Raw genomic sequence first — 25,363 nt, 5'->3', positions numbered from 1 at the left:
AACTTGGGCAATAGGAACTCTATATGTAAGGACCCTGGCTAAGGAAGGAAAGAAGGATCTACTCGTAAGAGAAATCAACAATATAAATGGGACATCATTGGTCTCTCAAAAACCTATCTTCCAGTAACTGGTGTTGAAAGGATTTGGGGCACTAGCAGTATAGGCGACAAATACATTCGCTTGTGAGGAGAGAGGCCCTGAGACGACCACCAAGGCCCGATGGGACTTAAGTCAAGTAAGTCATCCAAATTTTCTATGGGGCATATATTATTAGAATTTTTTTTTTAATTTTCGTCAGTCACAAATATAGCAGGCAAAAATTCGGATTCTTATAGAAAAAACAGAAAAGATTTAAAATATTATTTGAATAAAGAAAAGACTCCATTACCAAAACTTGTTAATTTTGAAATCCATAACACAAATTTTTTCAGAGCAAATTAAAGAACTAAATTCATCCGAAGATGAGCAGAAATAGTCAAATAATTTTTCAAGCTTAAAACTGCCATAAATCATTATGACCAAATAAATAAGACCCAAAACGAAGAGGAACAACAATAAAACTGGAGCAGAAACTATAAACGAGCAAAACGAAGAGGAAGATTTGACTTCCCCTGTGGCTTGTTTAGTGATTGGTGCATAAGTTAACTGATGATCTACATCTGATTTATTTATAAGTTATTTATAAGAATTTATTTTGGTATTCATTTATATACTTATGGTTGTCTTCAATTTGACAATTTATTTCCTAAACTGACATATATTTGATACACCCTGATACTATTCCAGTAACTCGTAATTTTGAATAATCTGCAAGCAGTTCAAAAAGTGGAGGAAGGGGAAACCTGGACATTTGCTCCGTGCACTGTGACTTGAGGGGCTGGAGGATTACCCATTTTGATCAAATTTTTGTCTTTAATTTTGCTTTATACTTGAGTCAGGAAGGGGCACTAGAATAAATTTTTTCAGGCAACACCAACCACAGGAAACCCTTTGTCTGCAAGGCTGCTATTGAACAATTTTTTTTTTCAGATTGTAGGAGATGAGTTTCGATTTTTTTTTTCTATATTAAAATACTTCCTATGTAGCTTCTTAAGGCATCTTAATTCTATTTGGTTTTTCAGGAAACTGTAGAAAGTTTTGATGATTCGAACAATTTACTCGTATTCACAACTTTCTTTTGTAGTGATGTAAACAAAAAAGGACAACATACATTAATTTAGAAGATAGTTATATAAAACGATCAGCTACAACTTATTGTTGAATAAAAATCAAATAAGACAGAATCAGCTTGAAAGACCGTTTAACTAAAAACTACCTTCACTGCTAAAGTTACAATGAATATAGTAAAAATAATACAGGTTATTGATTAGTAGCAGTAGAGCAAATTTTATTATCAAAACAATGAAATATCATACTGATAGCACAGCAAAAGCATAGCTTGCGAGACAGTGCTATTGGACAACAAAAAATTACAAGAAAAAAAAATATTGAAGTAATCTTCATCATCAGAGTAATAATATTGCAGTAATCTTAGGAATCGCCGGAGTTCCAGGAATTACCATCACTGTAATTACTGTAATAGTCATCATCAAGGTCGGAATCCAATTTCAGTAACGGCAGAGTATCCAATAAATTGGGTTTATCTAACATATAGTTAACAGTAACGTAATTTCAGTAACGGCAGAGTATCCAATAAATTGTGTTTATCCCAATAAGATAAATTTAATAAGATAAATATTCATCATCAAGATAAATAGTATCCCAATTGACTCAAAATTGATTCAAAAAGTGGATCATCAAGGTCGGAATCCAATTTCAGTAACGGCAGAGTATCCAATAAATTGGGTTTATCTAACATAAGGCCTTTTTTCGCGTCAACCAAAGAGACTGTTTGAGCTCAACCACTCGGTGTGGTTGAGCTCAACCGCTGTTTTTGCGTGAAACAGTGACAAACCAGGTTGTCATGAAAAGTGATTTTGCGTGAAACAATTGACTGGTTGAACTCTAATTTAACCAGAACTGTCATTGTTTTTAACCGTAGGGTTCTACCATTCATAATTGTTGGTTGACCTTTTCAGGCGTAGATTTCGAAAAGAAGAATTCGTAGGCTATAAATAAGTCTATATAAAATAAGAATTATAAGCTGACAAATAGAATTCTAGCCTCGCAAAAGTAAGGTTTAATTTTGTTTTTTTTTTCGTATTAGGGCTATTTGGATAAATGTTGGGTTATATCCTGCAATTTGATTAACATAGGCCTTAAGACAGGAAGTCAAGAGTTTGAATATGCTTTTGAAAACTTATGTAGATACTTGGAAATCTTTGTTTCATCCTTTTGATGCCCTAGGCTTGACCTTAGCTTGGTAATTTGGCTTCAGAGATAAAACCTTGATGAAGCAAGACCCTAGTGGTTATAAAGCATTGTTAATCCAATTACTATTCTTACTAGATGCTTCAAGATGTGTTGCATCTTTGTCAGAACTTTTTACATTTCAGCCTTACCCTATAGGGCCATGGATAAATTTTCAGGTCAAACTCTAGTTTGGCTACTGTTTGCTATCTTAGAAATGGGTTAAGTCAGGAAAATAGAACTTCCAATAATGAATCCAAAGCAAAAAATACGTAAAATTCTAGTTTAGCTAATTTTCATTATCTTGGAAAGGGAATAGGTTACAAGAATGAAACTCAGTAATTAATCCAGGGTCAAAAACACTCTGGGAAGGTGCTGCCAGGCTTCTATGTCAACCCTTTTCTGATTTCTAAGTCTTAGATAATTGCTTACTCAAAAGGTCTATACCTATACTATTGAAATTTTGACAAAACAAGATTTACCTTAATTTTTAATTATCACTTTCTTTTACTCTGGCTTTAGCTCTTAAAATGCAATTCCTTTTATTTAAGTAGCATTTTAAAATGCAATTCCTTTTATTTAAGTAGCATTTTAAGCCATATCAATATTTTTTTTTCAAAATTTAGGAAATGTCTTTGCATATCTTTAAAACCTTATAAAGTGGATTGAGGAAAGCTGTGAAACAGTTTCTTTGTACTCCATGTAAGCAGACCTTCCCAGAACATACTCTAGCCTTTAGACCCATCCCTGAAAGTTTTTTTTGATTCTCACCCCCTGGTGCTCTTTTACACATTGTATAAATTGTGAAGAAATGCCTGCCCCCTTGCTAAGAGTCTTAGAAGTATCTTATATCAAAATACACCTGATACAGTTTAATTTTTTAGAGATGACACAGAATAGCATTAAAGCTGAGTATTTGCTTTGCAAGAAATGTGTCCCTTCTGTTGTAAAGCATTTTAGATAGACACTAATCTAACCATGGATGTATTGCTGTTGCAAATGGTTTTGCTTAAAATGATTTGGAAAACAAATAGCAAATGTAAATTTGCTTTTTTATCATTATTTAAGACTAGAATATCACAAAGCTATGCAATCACATTGCTTGTTGTATCTTAAGTAAATACAATCCCTGATGGAGTTTTGTTGATACCTGTCTTAAAATTAATTTGTCTAAATAAAATATATTGTTTATGGGACAGTAGAGAAAATGGCAACAACCATGAATTGAGTTTTTTTCAATATTTCTTTTTTCAAATAATAGTTCTCTGGTCACATTTGTGTTCCTTGCTAAGTTGTTGGCACTCTGGTTTGGGAATCCTTTGTCCAAGGGGTACAGGTTTAATTCCTGGCATTGCTAGTGTATTTGGTTTTACCAGCTAAGTATTCACCATGCTAGTTTGCATCTTAAGTAAAGCAATCCCTGCTGGAGCTTTGTTGACACCTGCCTTACAATAACTTGTCTAAGTAAAATACAATGTGTATTGAAGATTAGTGAAAATGGCTGCAAATCCATCTTGTTTTTTTTTTTTCAATATTTTTTTTTTTTAATAGTTGTTCTACTCTGGTTGTAATAATGTTCTTGGCTAAGTGGAAAGCACTCTTAGTAAGAAATCATTTGTCCATGGGGTACAGGTTTGATTCCAAGTATTGTCTGTTTATTTTATTTAAATGGGGGTCAGTGATGTTAGACAGATCTAAACCAGCTCTAAATAGGCAAATGGAGAAATATGCAAAAGGTAAGCAGGGAGGGTGTACAAAAGCACAAGATTTCTGGCCCCCAGCCCTTAATTGCAATTCTTGGCCAAAGGGTCACAAAGTGGAAATTAGAACTGCCAGTTTAGACCTTGATGTGTCAGTGCTGCCATATTTACTTACTTGCATATTGGTGTTGAGTTTGCCCACATTTTATCTTCATTACTATCTAAAATCATTTAGACATTCAGCAAATTGTCTCAAACCACAATTAGTATCAAATAGTTTTTGGGCCTTACTGACTTTTCCTTTATAGCAAAGGTTTATTGTTGTGTATAATGTAGATATTTTAAAGTAATCAATCATTAAGAAGTCCCTTTTAGTTTTATCAAGTTTTTGAGTAATAAACCTTTTTAATTACCTTAAAATATTTATTCAGGTCCTTTACTATTGGCTGCCCTTTATATTACAATAATGATTGAAATATATTGTGGTAACTAAAAATTTGGATAATCCAACCTATTTTACCATCTTAAGGTTGTTTACAAAGGTGTATGAAATATTTAAGTACTGACTTAGCTACAGAAAACTTCTAGATATAATAAAATGTAAGCAAGATGGCTCTTACTTTGACCATATCTATGGAAGCACTAATGAGAGAGTGGGTCATTTGATGCATTTGTAGGATTGAGTGAGATGAGAAATGAAGTGTAGGTTTGATGAGAGATGGCTGGTGAATGTGATGAGGGATGAATGTTTTGCAAGATTTTAAAATTTTGGACAATTTCTCATGTTGACAGTAGAGTGCAGAAGTAAAATTTTATAATTTTTCTTCTTTGTTTCTGTTATGTTAGACAATGTTGAATATTCTAAAGTGAAGTTTCTTTTTTGTTTGGAATTGTGATGGCCCTAGGGCTTTAGTGCAATACAAATTACTAATGTTTATTCACTTTCTTTAAACAAACACAAGGTCTATGTCTCCTAGCTTTAACAAAGTCAAATGTAATTTTAAGACCAGGGATTTCAAAGTAGGTCAAATGAACTTGTGGTAAAAATGAGCAATTTATGAAACATCTAGATTAAAAAAAAGTCTTTTAGACAACAAAGAAGACAATTGAATAAAGAAAAGTACCTTATATCATAATTGTTGTGCACCCTTAAGATAGAAATGAACAAAGCTTCAATTAAGATTCTATTTTGTTTAAACAGACAGAAGGGACAAACCTCCAAGCTTTGACAAATACAATCTCACTTTGTGGCTCCTATCTTTTCAAAGGGGACTTTCTTTGGATTTTTTCTATCCAACTAAAACTGAAAAGGACAGCATGATATACAAGTGACCTTCCAATTACCCTACATAGCAAGAGAAAATCATTAAGTTAGGCTATGCTTTATCTCAATCCCCCTCCCAATGTGCAGAAATATGGCTCAAATTTCATATTTTCAATGCATTTAACCTCCTGTCACCTGTTTTTCTAGTTATTGTTTGTCACATTTGTTTAATTTACAGCTACATGGGATGAAGTTAGAGAGACAGATTGACAAAACAAATGGAAAATAGGAAATTTCAGCAATACATTTTTATATTGGGAGGATTGAGGGGTAAAGTAGAGCAAAGTTGAATATAAAATGTGTTACCAGCTATTATTCTAAAAATTATGAAGCATGAATTTTTTTTTTATTATGTTTCTTTCTCTTCAGGTCCTTCTCTAGGGCTTTACCAAATCAAACATTCTATGCCCAGAAAAATTAGCAACAAGGTATAGTCTATATACAAAGGCTTATGTTATTTAACTATGAATATGGAATTTAAATGGCAATCAGGAACTGGATACAGGCTAAAGCAAGTAAAAAAGAAAGAAAAAACTTCCCTAGTTAGCTCAGGAGACTTTTAATAGATTACTCTTCAGATAATTGCCTATGATACATAATTTAAATATTTACCCCTGTACAGTAGGGCGTTAAAACAATCTATCACAATGTAAGATACAGTATATTTAGATATGATGCTGATTTACAAATTCCAGGATTCTTTGTTGTGGTTTTCATAATTTTGTTGATAAAGTTTTATATATTCATCATTTTTTATTTTATGTCATTAACATTAGCCAAACTAAACTTCTCAATAGAACTTGAATGTGGTGGCTATAATGCACAAGTACTGCAAAAATCTTACAACACATTATGTGTTATGGTAACTGTCAGTGAGAAAAAAACTATTTTCCTAGTTTAGCTTAATTTGTTATATTTTTGTGCTTATCAGAAATATTTTGTTAATTTTAGGCAGCTGTCCCCCCTCAAAAAATTCTTAAACATTTGCTGGTTTATACTTAACTAGTATTCTACTGAAAACAAAAATTAATATATATTTTGTATTGAAGAAATATAAAGTCCTTTGGATTTTTTTTTATTAAGATTAAGCAGTTTGCTATTTTCTTTTGTTAGGCTAAGCCTGTAATAGTGCTTTATTGTGAAGAGTCAAAATTTGTAGGGATTGCAAAGGCTAGCCTTAACAATATGTTATTACAAATTATTAGGTTAAACTTCTGTTTGGTAAAATTCTAGTTTAGATAAATTTGTATTATCTTGAAAAAGGTTTAGGTTGGGAAAATGAAACTTTTAGGGATGGGTCTAGAGATGAAACTATATCATGGGAAAGTATTTTGGAGCATCCAACTCTACTCTTTCTCTCTCTTAAAAATGTTTGCCTTAAATTACCTTAAATCACATTGTCTAATGAAATAAAGATTAAATCCTGTAGAATTGCTGGTTAGTGATGATGACAGTTGGAAATCTCAATATTTGGTCCACACCCTTAAAAATGCTTGTGTTATAAAAGTGAAACCCTTGCAAAATAAATCTTCTACTTAAATGACAAGAAAAAAGCGTTTTTAGTGTCATAACTTTGCTCAATTTCAATTTATGAAGTTTCCAAGATTTGGGAACTTTCAGGATATACATTTCCCTATATTTAAATACAAAACACTGATATGGCTTAAAATTCTACTCAAATAACAAGAATTGCATTTTCAGAGCTAAAGCCAGAGAAACAGAAACTGCTTGCTGAAAATTAAGGTAAGATGTTGTTTTACCAAAATTTTAATAGTTACAGACCAGTCCAGTATGCAAAATTCCCAGATTTAAAAACAGAAGAGGGTTATCACATAAGCTTAGCAATAGCTTCTCAGAGTATGTTTTTAGCTATGGATTAATCACTGAAAGTTTCATTCACCTAACATAACCCCAATCAAAGATAGCAAAAAGTAGCTAAACTGGAATTTGAGTGGAAATTTAATCTATAGCCTGGTAGGCTAGTAGAATTCCAAATCAAAACAAAAAGAAGTTAAACTAGAATTTTATCCTCTGTTTAGGGTAGCTCAACAAAGCTAAAGTCTTATCATTTAGGACTTTTTTATAGATAATTTTGCTTTTACAGTATGAATACAACATTTTCCAATATATTACCTGAACAATTTAACCAAAGATTCCACTAATTCAGACCCTTCCTATCTCTTCAAATATACCAGAGAGTATGCTAGATCATTTTTCAATTCTCTCTGACCTCAAACTAATGTGAAATATGTCAAATCCGGAGGAAATTAAGCCAGTGCTAAATCATTTAATTATAATAGAATGACACTCTTAACACTATACGGATGTTTTATGTTTGAAATTTTTTGCCCAAACCGACAAGTAAAAAGATGTGTTTTCGTGAACCAGTTTTGTTTGAGCTCAACCATATGTAATTTTTTCCGTTTTCGCGTTAAACATTCAAGCTGGTTAAACCAAAGCTGTCATTGGTTAAACCAGCTGGTTGACGCGAAAAAAGGCCTATATAGTCAGATAAATTTGACATACCTAGGTATCGAAGCTTTGGACAATATGTCTTCACAGTTTCGAGCGTTTTGCTAGTCACTTCATGACAACCCTGGAAAGAAGGAGAGAAAATTAAGCTCATGATTTCAAAAAAAGAGACAAAAATTATATGGCAATTAAACAAAATCGACATTAATTTAAAATGCTTCTCAATGCTTTCACCTTTTTTATCTTTTCTTTTTTTTGTGGAAAATGTAAAACAATTAAATTGTAAAATAATATGTAAAAAAATTAACAGCAGGAATATGAAGTATTCATTTTTAATTTTTTACCACATTTACTCTTTTATTTGACAATCAATATTCAAAACTTTGTTTTTCCATTTTTCAATGCCTTTGAAGATATGTTAAGTGTTAATTGACTATTCCCATTAGTAAATCAATAGTAGCGAAAATTACAGCAGAGCAATTGCCCTGCCTCAGTAAAGAACGATGTTAGGACAATGTAATCTTTTCTTCTGACCAAAGCACAGCGTAGAGTAGGGATTGTCATATAATCTTCGAAAGGCGCTCATTCGATTGAAATTGAAACTTCATGTGCTCTGTTTTAGAGTCAAAGCGATTTGAGGGCAATCAACCCCCCCTCATGATCACTATTTCCCCATACATATCGAAACAAAATTTTGAGATCGCCATTTTGTTCAACATGGTTGACAGGTCTTTGGGCTTTTTGGAATTAAGTCTTTGAGGTTGAGAACTTTCTCCACCCCCTAAGCCCTCAAGGGCAGGGGCTATAAGTTATACTAGTTGCCCATTCTCAACATATAAGGTTTTGGCGGAACAGGTGAAGGGACAAGCTCGATTGGAAATAAGAAGTTCTAAGGCCCTTTTTGAGAGTTAAAAGTTATCGGAGGCTAACTAGTGCCCCATTGTCCTCTTTTACCAAAATATATGAAATAGAAATTTTGAGATAGCCATTAGATCATATAACAAGGTCTTCGTGGTTTAGAAAACCCCAGAGAATGGGAGAAATGGTTGTAAATCATGCCCAGGGGCATATAAGATTTCTGTGGAAGGGGTGGTCGCATAAACTTTAGAGTATGCTCATTTGATTAGAAACTAAAGGTTCTGGTTCCCTTTTTAAGAGTCAAAAGAGATAGAAGCCAACCAACGTCCCCTCCCCCGAATTTCTCTTTTACCTAAACGCATCTGATTGATTCTTGGAGATATAAGTATCGAAAGTAAGTTCAAAGAACATATAGCAGTGCCTTCAAGGTTGACAAAATCCTCCAGGGCTCAGGGGCAAGGGTTTTTAAGTTTATGCTCCGGAGGCATATACGAAGGGTGGATCCAGGGGGCCAGGGGGAGGGCCTGGACCCCCAAGATTTCAAAATGGATAAAAAGAAACAATCTGGATAGGAGCATAGAACGGATAACAGACGAAGACTGATGGCTGAATGTGCAAGGGGATCGAAGGATATTTCCGGACATTTTAATAAAATATCCGGAAATCGAAAGGTAAGTTTTGGCTATAATAAACCCCCTCCCTCCTCAAATAAATCCTTAATTTAAGTTTTGTGACTAATTAAATAGCGCATGGCCTAATAGGGCTTTCGTGTGAATAAATCTATCCATCTATTTATTTTAATTACATAGCTAATTTGGTTGAATTTAGATGAATGAAAGAGTTAAAAGCAATTTGAACAGTTCCACGGGGTCAGAGGGGGCGACCCTCCCCCAAGATATTTCTGGTACTCTTATTCCGTTCTTTTTTCTTTTTTAAATCTTTTATAATATAAACTTGTCAACTTAGTGCCCACCTCGAGTCACATTGGCACCCTTGGTCCAGTGGCCCCCTCACCCAAGATTTTGCGCTTTATCTGTTAGAGATTTGGACATGAAACAACTCGAACAATCAGTTTACGAATCATTTCGTCATAAAATTATAAGAAAAACCTCGTTTTCGAGGAAAATTATTCATAGAATTAAACTTGCTTGCAAGTTGAAGTACTGATTCTGAGGGCAGATCTTCAACTTCAGATTGTGTTTTATTTTTTATTTTTTGGCACATTTTTTTCGATTCTCTTTCTGAAGAGCCCGTTAGGGTACGGTTTCCGGGAGTTATTGATAGAGGTGTGAGGATGGATCCCAGGAGAGGAGACGCATTATAAACAGGGTTTTGGAAAAGGTGTTGGATATTTCAGTTTGCCGAGTGGGATTTGGGAGAGTTAATTCACATGCTCTATCTCATTGAGTTTCCTTACTGTAGTAAGATACAGGATAGAATACCATCATCCTACGACGAAGTCCTATTGGAACGTCGTCTGTGTCATCTTAACATAATTTGAAAGTTGGAAACTAACCAAATTGACAAGGTCGACGTAGACTGGCTGATTTACAAGGATCAATTATCTCAAGCTCTATCGTCCCTGCAAGACAACTTGGGAGACTAATCAGATTTTTTTTGTTGCCCTTGTCTCCCTTCCTTTCGTCATTGACTACCCTGATAAAACCCCCATATTTTGTATTATTACCATAAAGCTTCTTTGATAGAAGTACATTTGTTGGGACCCATCGGCAAAACAAAAGTCATGGCCTGCAAAGAAGCAGGTGAAAAATTTTAGGTCTGCGAAACACCCAACTTTACCAGGTGGGAGTACATTCCGTTAAATGCATTCTCCATTTGTAGATATTTTGGTGCAATAATTTCATAGATTCGAAGAGTGGTAATTATAGAAGAACAAAACGCTAAAACAAGAGGTTTCAACCACTTGCATTCCCTGGTACTCCATTAGAAACCGATAGCTTTCAAAGACATACTTTTTCCCATATTTAAAAAAAAAAATCCAGAGAACGAAACTAAACCAAATCCAAGTCCAAAAAAATTTGAGAACTTCTCTGATTTTTATGGAAGTTTAAGGGACGCTTAAAATTTGCCCTAGATGCTACCGTGTTAGTCATAAAATTTTTAAAGTAAGGTGTTCCCAGTTGGGCACTAATGAGTTAAGATGTAAATTATTAATACACGTGTAAAAACAGCGTTTTGACCGTGTTTCGACAAAACAAACAATCCAAGACCATCCATTTCTGAAGTGAACAATATCATCATAAGAAAATTCTGTATCTCTACTTAGGGTGCATTTTTGAGAATATTTTTCTTATTTTTTACTGCTTCACGGGGAATTTTACAAAGAAAAAATTACCTCGGTGGTTGTAACAAGAGGAATGCTCAGATTGATAATTAAGGACTTGATTGAGCACTAGAGGTCAATATACTGATCAGACAGAATTAATGAAGCCTAATAAATTCGTTTAGAAAAAAGCGAACTCAAAAAAACAAATTTACTTAGACACTGTGGATTTACGGTCGACGATTGTTGAGAAAAATATCGATTATTTTGAGTCGCAAAATTTCTTTCAGATGCCACAAGTCTGTTGTTTCCTTCAGTTCAGGATGCTCATTAAATTCAAAGACTCTGACGACAACTTCAAGTTTGCCGTTACCCGTTGCCTCTAATTCTCACACAGAGTTGACTACAGAGACACTGCCTACCAACTTGGCCAAGGATAACGAACTGTCACCGCCGACTTTTTCCCAAGATTCCGACACAAACATTGAAGTGAAACATTCTGATCAGCTACCAGAAGGATCGAGAGATGATACAAAAACCAAGATGCAGCAGATGGAGAGACACACCCAAGTAGCAGTACACTCTCCTCGCTCCACACCGGCATCACGCCGAAACTCTGACTTCGGTTTCACAGTGATTCTAAAAGAAACAAACCAACTAATATCTGGATATTACGTTTTTTCTTAACAAAATATGGAAGGCAAAGAACCAAGGCGAAGTTCTGACTTCAATACAAAGACGAAAGTGGGATGAAGTTACTCGTCGACTTAACACTGAGCTTCTTGCCCGGTTTCCCTGGATGTGGTGAGCCGTCACCAAGAACACGAGGGTCTTTGGTGTAGTGTTTGTGTCATAATAAGAACCTCCAATAGCGGCGGAGGGTAGTTGGCTATTTCTTGGGGTAAAGATGGTGCACTTACACAATATGCCAAGTCACAGTATTATATGAATTACCCGTGTAGAGCTGAAGCGTTTTTAGCTTCATTCAAGCCAGAGGATCAAGATGTCAGGAATGCCTTGAACTCTGAAAGAATTAAACAAATACACCAAAACCGTGAATTATTTACAAGCACTGAGGAGACAATTAAACTTTGCAGGGCACAGCGGGAGTAAGTATGACTCTCTTATTGGACCAATACTTGTTTGTTAGCTTTTTGAAAGGCACGCCCGCCTAGAGTCTCAGGCAGGTTGACCAAGAATTTAAATTGACCTAGGACCTTTAGATTACCTGGGATGAGAGGTAAACAAGGCACGCCTACCTATGGTCTTAGGCAGGTTGAACCAAAAATTTAGAATCACAACGGCACCCTTGGTTCAGTGGCCCCATCAGATATTTTTTCTAGATCCAACCCTGGCATAAAAAGTTTATGGGTGGTCGTATAAACCTCAAGTAGGGCTCATTTGACTAGAAAAATTGAAATTATATTGCCCTGTATAAGTATTAAAAGTGATTGGAAGGCAATAAGCCCCAAACACCATCCCCGCTCATCATTTCTCAAAACATATTCAATCAAAATTTAGAGACAACTATGATGTTCAACATTGTTGAAAGATTCAGTAATTATGCATTTGGAGATGTCAAAACCCGCACAGCTATCAGGACAAGGGCTGTAAGTTAGGGAAATCGTTAATTGTTTACATATGAATATGTTATTGAGAAATGTGGGCATATTTGATCTTTCCTTTCAAAAGACAAAAGGCATTCCAGTGACTTTCAGAGAATATCGAGGAAGATTTTGAGCAACATTAATACACGCTATGTGCATACGGGTTGTCAAAAGGGCGTAACTAAAGAATGCCTTAGTATACTAATTTGAAACTTACAGGAGATGATAAGCAAGATGATCAATTCACCAAAAAGGCAACGTTTATACGCTATTACAACTACAAATACCACTACTTCAACAGGTAAATTCAATGCTACTACTAGTACTGCTCACTGAAACTACTGCTTCTGAAGAAAGAACTACAAAGGCTATGGATATCGAAATAAACATTTTAGGGATGGTTGAGGGGAAAGTTGCATTAAATCAAAACATACTATCTGCATACCGATGGCTGATACGGGCGTATGATCAGTATTTTTGTAACAGCTTACGGTATCAAGAGGAAATTTTGGAGCATTATGAGTGGGATATTCAACGGACCAAAACACAACGTACACCTACTATTGCTGCCATTACAGTTACTCTTACTACTAATAATACACTATTACAAATTGCCAAAGATCTTCCTGTTCGGCCAAACGGAAAAGCAGGTCATCCACAGTTTGAGTAGGAAGATGTCGTAAAGAAAGATTTAAGAGAAATTGGAACTTCAAGGGAGGGTGTAAAGAGGGAGGCTTTGCGTAGATTAGGGTGGAAGAGGAGCGTTCGTAGCTGTATTGGCCTTAGGTGGATTGGTGCTGTGGTGAGTAGTTAGCAGTAGTAGTAGTACTGCCACAGCTGTTCCTACTATTACCACCCCTACTATGATACTGTACAATTAAGGATATGAGAAAATACTAGGAGAAAATTTAAGGCTAGGAGAATATTGAAGGCAAAGTTTAACTAAATCAAAACATGCTTTGAGGATACATATTGCTGATACAATCGTATTAGCAATATTTTTGGAACGGCTTACCGTATCCATACGACACTTCTGGGGCATCATGGGTGGGATGTTCAACTGACCGAAAGGCAACGTGTGTCTGCTAATACTGCTATTAATGCTGCTGCTACTACTGTTCCTACTACTACCATTACTGCTATGACACTAGTAAAATTAAGGCTATGCATATTAAGAGGGAAATTTGAACAAAATCAATACACACAATGTGCATGCATGTTTGTAATAAAGCGTATTTGATGGAGTCTTAACTTGGATATTAAACTATAGAGATTACTTTTATGGTAAAATCATTTCACAAACATGTGCATGCCCACTACTAACACTGCTACTTTTACTGATATTACTGCTACTAAACTACTCAAGCCACTACTTCCATTGCAACAACTTGTAAGCCTTTGAATATTCAAGTCAAAAAAATATTTAATTGAGTCCAAAGGGCACATCAGCAATGTTTTTCGATGGGCTTACCGCATCAAAGTGAAAATTTCGGGGCATTATGAAGGGGATATTCAACTGACCAAAAGGCAACACATTCATGCTACTACTCCTGTTGATACTACTGCTACTACTATAATTAAGACTAATAATAATACACTACTACAGCTACAACTTTTCCTACAGGCACCATATCTACTGCGTTACTAGTACTACTAAGGCTAAGTCTATGGAGGTGAAAATATTAGAGAATATTGAGAGCAAATTTGAACTAAATTAAATACTAAAATTAAAATTGAGATTGTCAAAAGAGTACTCTCAAACTCTCACACTACTAGCAATACTACTACCACTGCTACATTTAGTAGTTCTACTACTACTATTAATCCAACTACTACTTCTATTGCAACTGCATGTAAGGTTAAGAGCATTAAGATGGAAGTTTTGAGAAGAATATATATCAGCAGCGTCATAGCAATGGCTAATTGTATTAAGTAGAAACTTCCAGTACTTCATGAAGGATATGTTCAACTGACCAAAAGGCAATATGTTAATACAACTGCTGCTACTAGTACAAGTTTCTAATATTGTTAATACCAATACAATTACTACTAGTACTAATACTACAACTGTAGCAAAACAGCGATCTGCATACCTTCTCATCTGGGCAGGCAAACAAGGGCAAGAAATTTTCAGCACATTTGACTAAACTGACACTGAAAAGGAAGACGTTGATACACACTTCACAAAATTCAGAGAATATGCAGCCCCAAAGAAAAATCAAATCTTCTCATGATACATCTTCCAAAAGCAGGAGAGCATGGACAAATACATTACCGATTTGAAAATCTTAGTGAAACCATGCGGTTACGCAGACAAAGACGAAATGCTAAGAGACAGGATAGTGTCTCTTAGCATCGCCATCTGTATTATTTCCAGATTGTATGTGCCTGAGTTTGCTTGTTTGCTGTTAATGGGATAAAGTTATTGCACTACTTTGAGGTTGTTTTCATATTGATTTGTACCCTTTAATAGACAATTTTACAGTTAAGTTAAATTGAGTGATATTCTCCAATCCCTAGAATAGGTCTTTCTTTTCGGACATCCTCACCAGCGCCATCTTTTTTCATAAGTTGATTGGGGCGCCATCTATAAAGACAATTTCTCCCATATCATTAAGGTGCTGATTTCTACTGGGAGCAAGCAGAAGAGGGGAAGGAACCCCCCGCAAGCGCCGTACTGTACCCGCTGGTATTCAGTTACCCGAAAATTGCGGGGAAAAGGTGAGGGGGTACTTACGCTTCCCTTGTTCCTGGGTGATTTCAGTAGGCGTTCATTCAGCGCTCGACGCGTGAAGGTGTATTGTGTGCGAAAGAAAATAAAACGTTCAAGATTCTGGACTACTTTCAGCTCTCGAGCAGTGAAGTTCGTTGGTATGACACAAGAGACTATTTACGAATATATATACGCGCCTGTCCTGAATTTCGCTCAGACAAGTTTGCGATATGCCGATATTTCCCGTGACGCGGTGGTTGCTACGGGAAGTAAATTTTACGGAAAAGACATTCTGTACGCTGCGCATTGCAAACTGAACGATATTTTGCGGCAACTTGGAGATGAATATGTAATGAAGGACCGCCGAGCTGGTTTGCAGAGTGATGTTTTCATGGGTGATTTATACGATGCTATCAAGAATGCAGAAAACTCAGCCAATTTCACCTATAGATTTACTATCTGGAAAATTGGCGAAGTGCCTAGAATACCGCAAGATGTGCTGACTTCTCTTTCAATTAGAGTTAACGAGTGCACAGAGAAAATAGAGGGACTAATCGATCAGTGTAAGATCTACCTTCCGTCAGGCCCTACTGTCTGGCCCCCGCTACCGAAACCAGAAAGACTTGAGAATCCTGTAGTGATAGCGAATGTGCCGGCGGAAAGCCTTGAATCATGTGCCAAACAGAAGGAATTTATCGAAAAGAACGGTGGAAAAGGACATATTCGCCAGATCACTCAACGAAAAGGTGGGTTAGTTGCCTTTCTCGATACGGCGGATTCAGCTCAAATCCTCGCAGACATGTTGAAAGAAAATGTCCGTGATGTCAAGGTTTCTTACCGGAAACCAAAGTTTTTAGCGGTGGCAAGATTCGTTCCTCCGGCAACCACAGAGGAAGAAATTATTGCTGCGAATTCCGAAGTTACGGAAGTCCACCGGTTCGGCACCTCTGGCACAGTGAAACTTGTATTTAAAGACTCGTTCGCGCGAGATCAGACAATTAAACGCGGAATATTTGTAGACTACACCCACTTCCGGGTTGAGGCCTATAAAGAGCTCCCCAAGAGATGTTTTAACTGTCAATCTTTCGAGCACCTCTCTAGTGCCTGCAGCAACGCTCCGAAGTGCTCTAAGTGCGCCGGTGCCCACGTCGCATCACGGACGTCCCCATGCACGTCCACCACAGTTAAATGTGCTCTATGCCCAGAAGGCCACAACACCCACCCCTCATACAGCATGAGATGCCCACTAGTTAGAAATGCTATGAAAAAGCCTACTACAACGAAATGACTTCTCTCTCCATCATTTGCCGAAATATCTATGGGCACAATTCAGTCAAACTAGACTACGTTAAAGAACTATGCCGTCAATTTAATGTTGTGTGCTTACAAGAACATTTACTCACCTCCGAAAATTTTGGTCTTTTCGAACAGTTGAATCAAAAAACTGTGTTCATGCATGAAGCAAAAAGGTCCTCAGTCCGCGGTCGACCTAGTGGGGGCACTGCTATCATAACGGACAGTTCGCTTGAATGTCAAAAGCTGGAATCGTGTGAGTTCTTCCTCGCTGTAGATTTTCCTGGCCCCGGGGGTTTTGTTCTGATCACGGTTTATCTACCAACAAACCTAAACACCCTCTCTTCCGAAAAACGGTTCTCGGAAGCTTGTGGCCGCCTCTCGCGCTTACTTATTAGGCTGGGCAATCGAAGAGTGCTAGTCTGCGGTGACTTTCAGTGCGACTTAACGAACCCATCAAATAAGCTCTCCGAAATCTTCTTCTCAGTAATCCCAGCTGGGTATGATCTCTGTGAAAAGACTGACGCATATACGTACATCCATAATTCCGGTTCAACGACAAACATTGACCATGTGCTATGTAACTTCTCTCTAGGTGCTCCAGTCACCGTGGACTCTGAGCACACAGTAAGTGATCACCTTGGCTTGTGCTTTAAGGCTAACTTCTTCCCGTGTAGGCCGAATAAGCCCCAAATTTATGCTACCAAGACTGAGTGGAATAAAATAAACGCCGACCAGTATAAACAGACATGTGATGAGATTCTCGGAAAGATAAAAGTTCCCTTTCAGCTCTTGATGCATGGCTCGAGTGATTTGGTAGCACTAGACATTTATTGTACTGAGATTATACATGCAATGAAAACGGCTGAGCAGGCTTCTGTACCCACTCGCCGTTTTAAACCTGGAATCAGCAAGCATGGCTGGAGTCGCTCTCCTAAAGTAAGGCAAGCCAAAGCTCGTGCTAAGTTTTGGCTGAGATTATGGCGCGATTGCGAGAGGCCTAGGTCAGGTGTAGTGTTTGAGCAGTTCCGCAACACGAAAAAAACTTATAATAAGTCTGTAAGTGATCTTAAAGCTGCCGAAGCCGAACTTGCTTCCCAAGAAGCAGCAAATAATCCTGTATCTATGTGGAAGTCTTTTAGACAGTCTAAACCAGTGACAAACCCTGCTAGTAACATACCTGAGGAGCAGTGGGTAAAACACTATAGTGAAGTTTTTGGGATCAAACATGCCCAACTAACAACCGAAAGTGATAGTGAGCTCTCACGAGCTTTTGCGTCCCTCTTGAGCCAACGGAACTATTTTACCGTCTCAATAGGCGAAGTGCTCCAGGTTATTAAGCAGCTGAGAAAGGGCAAGGCTCCCGGGCACGACGGAATTGTGACTGAACACCTCCGCTGTGGCTCACCTCTGCTCATTGAGCACTTGACGCTGCTATATCAAATGTGCCTTGATTCTGGTGCAGTCCCTAAGTCGTTTGCCCTAGGTATTGTGTCTAACGTCTTGAAGAAGGGAAAGAATCGTAACCTCTGCTCTAGCTATAGGCCTATAACAGTTTCTAGTACATTAAGCAAAGTGTTAGAGAGACTTCTGTTACCTGAGCTGTTACGAAAGTGTAAAATTGACAATCGACAATTCGGGTTCCGTCGCCACCTCGGTTGTGCATTTGCACATCGCCTTCTTACGCGTATAGTATCGAAAGCTCAGAATCAATCACGGACTCTTTTAATTTGTGCAGTAGATGTGTCCGCGGCGTTCGATTCGGTAATTCATTCAAAGTTAATTTTGAACCTGCTGCACCAAGGTGTGAACCCACATGTAGCGGCCGTCCTATGGCACTGGTATTCGAGTAGCCTTATCCGTGTTAAGTTGAGTAGTGAACTCCTGTCGAAACCGATTAAGCTTCACCGGGGACTGCGTCAAGGGTCGGTTTTAAGCCCTGTACTCTTCAATTCACTAACCTCGTCGGTAACAAAAAAGATTAACGGTGGTTTTAACACTGAATGTATGGATGTGAGCCTACTGTGCTACGCCGACGACATACTACTGGTGAGCACATCGCTTTGTAACCTTCAAGCTAATATCGATCTCCTAAGTCGAGGTTATACTAATATTGGTCTGGTTATTAACCCTGCTAAAACAGAATTTCTTGTATTTGAACCCCCGCGTGCGCCGTCTGAAGTTGCCCGTCGCGAGGCTACCTGTGTTACCGTTGCAGGGCAAGTAGTACTTCCAAGCCGCAAGTTGAAGTACCTAGGTATCACATATGGAAGCGACCTCAGAAGCTCGCGTGCTCTTTTTGTTGACCAGGTTCTGTCGGGTTTTCGGTCTGGGTATGCTAAACTTGCAGCTCTGAAGTTTAAATTTAATAAGCATATCCTTGCTAGGTTGTATCGTGCCGTCGCTCTTCCCTTTGCTCACTACATCTCACCCGTTTGGCATTGGCTATCGAATTCGGATATGTTGCGAATCCGTTCAGGCTTTTGCAAATATTTAAAGTTTCTGCTTGGTCTGCCACTTTACCTCCGTAACACTGGTCTGCTAGAAAAGTATCATATACCTGATCCTGTTGAGTTCATGCCGAATTTTGAAAAACAAGCTCTCGTGAAACACAGGGCACTATTATTTGATTTCCCAGCGACTTTCTTGCTTGATAGTTGAAGTGTGATTTGTTTGTATTTAGTAGATTATTATGTTCGGTTGATTTGTTTTCGTCTTTATTTTCTCTTTTCTTTTGTTTTGCTCCGCTTTTTCATGCTTCTTTTTTATAAGCGGGTTTGTAATAAATTATTATTATTATTATTATTATTTGTAGAGCATTCTAAAATTTCTAAACTAAAATTTTACTCGAGAATGAATATTTTAAATTGGGTAGTGAGTTTAACTGTGGAAAATCTGAGCTTCTTCCTTTAAAATGGAACAATTCGTTGAACAATTCGAATTCGTCCCACTTCGAATTTGTCCCGCTTCGTTGGTCAATGAACAATTCGGTCAAATTGGTCAACAAATGGTCACCAATTGGTCAAAAGAACCATTCGTCCCACTTCGTTGGTCCATATGGGGTGTTTCTTTCATAAAGCCAGTACAACAACATCTTTACCTTGGACATTCCATTAGACGATGAAAAAAAAACCTGTTTGCTTCTTATTTCCCATCTTGAAAGAAAGCATTGTCTGTCTTAAGTATCGAAATAAAATAAAAAAGTTTCAACAAAATAATCCTTGCTAAACAGTATAAAAGTTTCATGAAGTCAGTTTCATTTGTGGCACACTCTTCTTATACAGTGATATTTAAAGTGTTATGTATGCAACAGTTGTTCAGAGTTTAATATGTGACCTTCATCAACGGTTTGACAAATACTATGATGTCTTTTTTGATATTCCCCGTTTTAAGTCTTTTTCTCTATTTGGTACTCTGTCTTTGTTCTCTATAACTAGATAAAAGTTATAAAAAGTAAATAAACAGAAGTTTTAAATAAGTAAAGGCTACCTATAAAATAATGCATCAATGTCGAAGATACAATCTATTGAAAAAAAATCCTGAAAAATGGGAACAACCAACTAAAAATTACCTTCAAGTTGAGGACGCGTAGTCTTTTTAATTCCGGAAGGAGTTTAGACAAACCCCAGTCAGTAACTTTGTAGCAGCCACTCAAATTCAATTCTTCTATAGATCGCTTGAATGATTCTGGTTGAGCTGCAAGGTTCACAAGACCACAGTCAGTAATCTAGAATTAGAAGAAATTTCGAAAAAATTCAAACATCATCAATGAATTTATATCTAAAACCGGTCAAAATTAAATTACAGAAAATGAAAAGAATGCGTAAGAATAGATTAAAAAAGGTTTATTGTTCTTTACACAGTAAATTATAGGGTATTTCTGCCCTATGTACTTTTAACAAAACTCATATACTATGTAATAATATAAAAGACCGACAGAAAACAATAAACAGTTCAAAAGATGATATTTTATCATCATTTATCATTATATAATCTGATAAATAAATTCTATACATTGAAGTATATAGTGATCAAGTTCCTTTTTTATGCCTTTTGGAAGCTTTCGCTATTTGTCAGAACAGCACATCCTGCTAAAGTATTTGACACAATGGAAGTGAAAGGAGAATTATTTTGTGAAGAAGGATTAAACACATTACTTAGAGAATTAAAACAATAATCAATATGGCACTGTTAGTCTAGTAAATGAGTCTTTTGAATATGGTGGTTGCAAAGCTACAGATAAATTACTGAACATAGTGACATTTTTTTTTTGAAAACAGGAAAGTAAATAGCAATTTTAGAAAACTTCAACTAAACGCCTATATAGGAAAAATGAATCGCAAGTAAAGATCTGCCACATGATGATGCCATTGTGACTAAAAGTTCTGGGATAAAGCTTTAAGAGAAAAACAGCGTCGCTTTAGGAAGAGGCCATGTCCCAAAGGCCAAATGTCCGCTTTATATTAATGAGCGAGAGGTGTCTGTGTTATCAAACCTCTTTAGTCATCAGTTTATTATACTATGAGCAAGCGTTTACTTCAGCCACCAGAAGATCTTTAAAGAAGGTTCTATCCCTGCATGGAATACCAAATATAAATATTAAAGTGATAAGTGCAAAACTGATAAAAGATATTTCCAAAAATAAAATTGCAAAGGTTAAGCAAGGCCACTGGCAAGGCCACTAGTGGCTAGTTTTGAACTGAACAGGAGCTGAGCAGCGGTGCGTTCTATCCCCATTTATATAGATAATTTTGATGAACTTTATCCTAAAGAACAGAGCAAAAGCTACAGAGAAGCAGGGAACTAAATGAAAAAGTTGAACTATCCTAGACTTAAATTATACTAAGGATTTGAGCGGTCTAGATGAATGTTTAGCAAAATAATAAATTTTTTGAGGTTTTGAGAGTATATGTAATCAATATGTATGCATTATGTATCTACGCAAATAGAGAATTACAAACCTGAGAGCAGTTTCTTAAGGAAAGTTTCTTTAAAGAACAGGACGTAAATGCTGACTCCAAAGATACGTCAGTCACTTTAAAGCAATTACTGAGGTCTAACTCAGTCAGCCCTGCAAAGAGAAAAGAAATAGATTTTAAAAAAAGACAAAAAACACACCAACAAAGAGAGTCATACAAAAACAACTAAAGCTATAAAAAATTATGTAATTTTTTATTTTTTTTTTTACTGGAAAAATTGCCTAAAAACATGTAGAGTAAATTGTAATTTGAAAAAAAAGGTTCCGACGATGTTCCAGCGCTTCAGATATGAAAAAAGAGGAGCTATGCTGCTTCAACACAATATGCCACCCTCAAAATTTAGATATCTTTACAGTTAATCCAACAATTTCTTATTTTCTTCGACAACTCTTTTCTTCCTATTTCTTTCCTCACTCTTTTGCTAGTTTGAAGTATGTCCTAATTTTTTTAAAACAACTCCTGAAAGACAAGGGTTACTCAATTAGAAGCTTCTATAAAAGAACAAAAAACTTAAGCATGAAAACTGATGTGTTAAAGAGGGGGCAACCCCCCTAAAAGACGTACAAATTTCTGTTCATTTTCAGTTTTGATATTTTCCCTTTTAGTAGAAAGCTTGTTTTTTTTTTTCTATTTTTGGCACAGAAACAAACAAAGTCCAGACTATATGAAAAAGTAAACTTGTTCACACAGAAAAAGCATATTATCGTTTTTCTGTAAATTTGGCACAAAAACAAGAAAACTTTTTAGCTAACCGATTGGGCAAAAAAGGCTAAACCCTGATTACACGCAAAAAGTATGTATGTCTAAGCGAAAACAAATTAAGCTAATTCTCAAATAAAAAAGCCTGAGTCGCAGCAAAAATGAGGTAAGCCCTGACTTGGGAGAAAAAAACAACCGCAAAATAATCCAAGGAGTGGCACCTCAGAAAAACAGTTGAAAAAACAAGAACTGTCTTGACTTCGTATAAAAAGCACAGCTAGTCAGACTAAGTCAGGCAAAGCACAGACTAAAAAGCAAACTTTCGGCTATTACTCATTAGTAATCCAAGCTATTACTCAAGGCAAAAACAACCTATATCCATTGTAAAGAGTTTCAATTACAAGAGTTTCAAGAACTAATAAATCAATTTATCTTTTAAGCCATCCTGGGTTTGTTGAACATAGGTCTATTCTAAAAAGTTTTTTGGGCTCATGCATTAGTTGGCTCCTAACAGGGATTCATCAAATCTCCTTTTGCATGCATATATTTCACGAGATTAACCTATCACAGCGATTGTATATTCAAAAGCTTTTGGTAAGCGCGCCACTTTGGGTCAGGAATTTTAAACTGAAAAACCCATAAGGGCAAGAATGTATTTCTCTGATGAATTCTGATTGATGGTGATCACTTGAAAATAACTAATTAGATTTCACATACTTTCACTTTTAAGTTTACGACGGCTTATTAGAAATATAGTTATTAGGAATGGTTAACCAAAAAACAACAACTTAGAAATAATAGGTATTTTTTTTTTCCAGACAGTGGTATTGAATTCAGTGGATATTTCGGCCTTATGTCCAAAGGCCATCTTCAGCACAACACCAGAAAAAAATATTTATAAGAACTTATATCAAAATGTAAATTAAAACTTAAAATTAAGAAACAAACTTTTTAAAACAATATGGTTTTTGATATGGAAAAGCAGTGCGGTCTTCGTCACTATTGACCTTTAACAAAGCCGGAAAAAAACTATTATCTCAAAATTTTGATAAAAGGTCTTTTCAGGAGACCGCAGCTAAAAAGGGGGTGGAAATAGGGTTACTGTCCTCCAAACGCTTTCAACTCTTAAAATGGGAGCTACAACTTCATTGATTTCCATTTAATAAGCCCTCTTTGAAGTGTCATTGGCAAATCATACGAAGTAGCCTGGGAAAACAAATAACAGCATATTGACCCCTCTTTTCATAATCTTACCCCTTTTCTCATATGCGGCACTATTGCAATACACATGATGCTTAGATTTTCTTTTTCTGGCATTGGAATCCCTAGATTTAAAGATACAGGTTTTAAGCCCATCTTCTTTGGGGTCCTAAGTTATATCAATACTGGTATTATGGTTTTCCTTTCAATAAGTCGAATGTTCTAAGCATCAAGTGGTTTTGAAACTTTCTTTCATGCTGTTCGCAAAGAAAAAGTTGTTTGTGTGGACCTCTTTCACGTCCGTTTCCGCAGAAACCATCTTTTTTCAATTTGTTCCAGACCCTCTTGACTCGGAAACATAATGATTTAAATTTTACAATAATTAAAAAAGAGGTTTCGTCCTGGTTCTTTCGCACGAAATAAATAGAGAGTTTTGCCTGATGTTCAATAGGACTAGTTTGTGCAAAGGTGTCTTGGTTCTAAGTTTCACACTGATTAGAGATAAAGCTTTGTTTTTAACTATTATGGGCCTTCATAAAGTTATTCCTGCCTTAATAAAATATGATCTACTTGTGTGCTAAAGAGCAATCCTTGAAAAATTCAAGCCAATAAAATTTAAACGTAGCGGTCTTTTTCGATTAAATCATTTTTTTTTAAAGAAAAATTGTAGAATTTATGAGAAAAACAAAATATACAGTTTTATATATATATATATGTATATATATATATATATATATATATATATATATATATATATATATATATATATATATATATATATATATATATATATATATATATATATATATACCTATAGTATACATAAAAATATACAGTTAAAAATATATATATAATAGTTTTTCTCTATTCTGAGAAAAACAAGAATCGGTACATGTTGGCCTACTGCAATGGGTAGCACAGGGGTAAGGGAACTCAGCTGCCAAGGGATACTAACAATTTCAATTCAAATCAAATGTACCCGCTACAGATGTTTCTACAGCAAACTTTTCAATACGATATGTCCAGAACAAACTGTAATTAGCACTTGGCTCTTTTTTGAGTTAATACCCATGCTTTGACTTTAACTGATAAGATAATTGTTTGTAGCTCTTATCTCTTTTCCTAATTTAGATAGATGATCGTAAAAAAAACCAATAGCTTCATTGGTCAGGGTATAAGGCAATCGACGTGACTTTACCGTGAATGTTGCTTCGGCATGACAGACAAAAAACCTGCATATGATCTGCACTCACTTTCGCTAAACTACAATAAAAAATGAATATACGTACTTTTCAAATGGCGAAGCGGAGGTCTGGAGGCGTCAATTTCTATATTTTTGAGTCCGGTTAAGGCATCGTCACTTATATCACAGTTTTCCACTCTTAGAACAACCAAATTGATCAGTTTAGTAGTTATTTCTCTAAACAAGTTTTCATCCAAAGGGCACAACGATAAACGAAGAAATGTCAATTTTAGGAGTCGTGAGGCAACAAATCGGAGGCACATCTTGGCAATGTTTAGAGTGGGTTGGGAGAGGTCATCAAGAAAACCAAAGTCTATGTCTAAATGTGTCAACTGTATATCCCGTGGTTTGTCTAACAATCTTTGTAAAATTGTTGGCTCTGGAAAATTGCTGAAATCATGTAAATAATAATCTTTTATTATAAGAGTTCTAAGTTCCTTGAAGTACGTTAAAGACTCTAGCCAACAAGAATCCGATAATGTACCATCAATCAATCAATCAATCAATCAATTTATTGATACTAAAAGAAAAAACTATTACAAAAGTAAAGTGGTTACTAGGCCCAAGAAGCTTTGCTTGTAATGGACCACAGAGAACAAGAATAAAACACTATTATAAAATACATACAAAAAAAAAACAAAA

General features: G+C 36.0%; 1 protein-coding gene across 1 annotated transcript; it reads right to left on the bottom strand.

The window, feature by feature from the left end:
* Positions 1 to 346: 346 nt before the first annotated feature.
* LOC136033921 (F-box and leucine-rich repeat protein 13-like) lies at positions 347 to 25,356 on the bottom strand. Its single transcript, XM_065714939.1, has 5 exons — positions 24,768 to 25,356; positions 21,562 to 21,671; positions 20,172 to 20,327; positions 7,882 to 7,969; positions 347 to 1,655 (listed from the first exon to the last, which is right to left on the bottom strand). Exons 1-5 carry the CDS (start codon positions 24,982 to 24,984, stop codon positions 1,531 to 1,533), a joined length of 696 nt encoding a protein of 231 aa, XP_065571011.1. The 5' UTR covers positions 24,985 to 25,356; the 3' UTR covers positions 347 to 1,530.
* Positions 25,357 to 25,363: the final 7 nt, after the last annotated feature.

Source organism: Artemia franciscana, chromosome 12 (genome assembly GCF_032884065.1).
Source record: "Artemia franciscana chromosome 12, ASM3288406v1, whole genome shotgun sequence".
In the NCBI taxonomy this organism is placed as follows: Eukaryota; Metazoa; Arthropoda; class Branchiopoda; order Anostraca; family Artemiidae; genus Artemia; species Artemia franciscana.
Note: the sequence above shows the minus strand (reverse complement) of the source record. Positions and strands in the feature narration are given on the sequence as shown.

What these genes read in the sequence shown, in the direction of transcription:
- LOC136033921 (XM_065714939.1), bottom strand. Translation starts at nt 24,984, where the DNA reads ATGTGCCTCCGATTTGTTGCCTCACGACTCCTAAAATTGACATTTCTT. An exon ending in CCTTAAGAAACTGCTCTCAG is followed by an intron (nt 20,328 to 21,561) that starts GTTTGTAATTCT and finishes TTCTAATTCTAG; the next exon opens with ATTACTGACTGTGGTCTTGT. An exon ending in AGGTATGTCAAATTTATCTG is followed by an intron (nt 1,656 to 7,881) that starts ACTATATAGGCC and finishes ACGTTACTGTTA; the next exon opens with ACTATATGTTAGATAAACCC.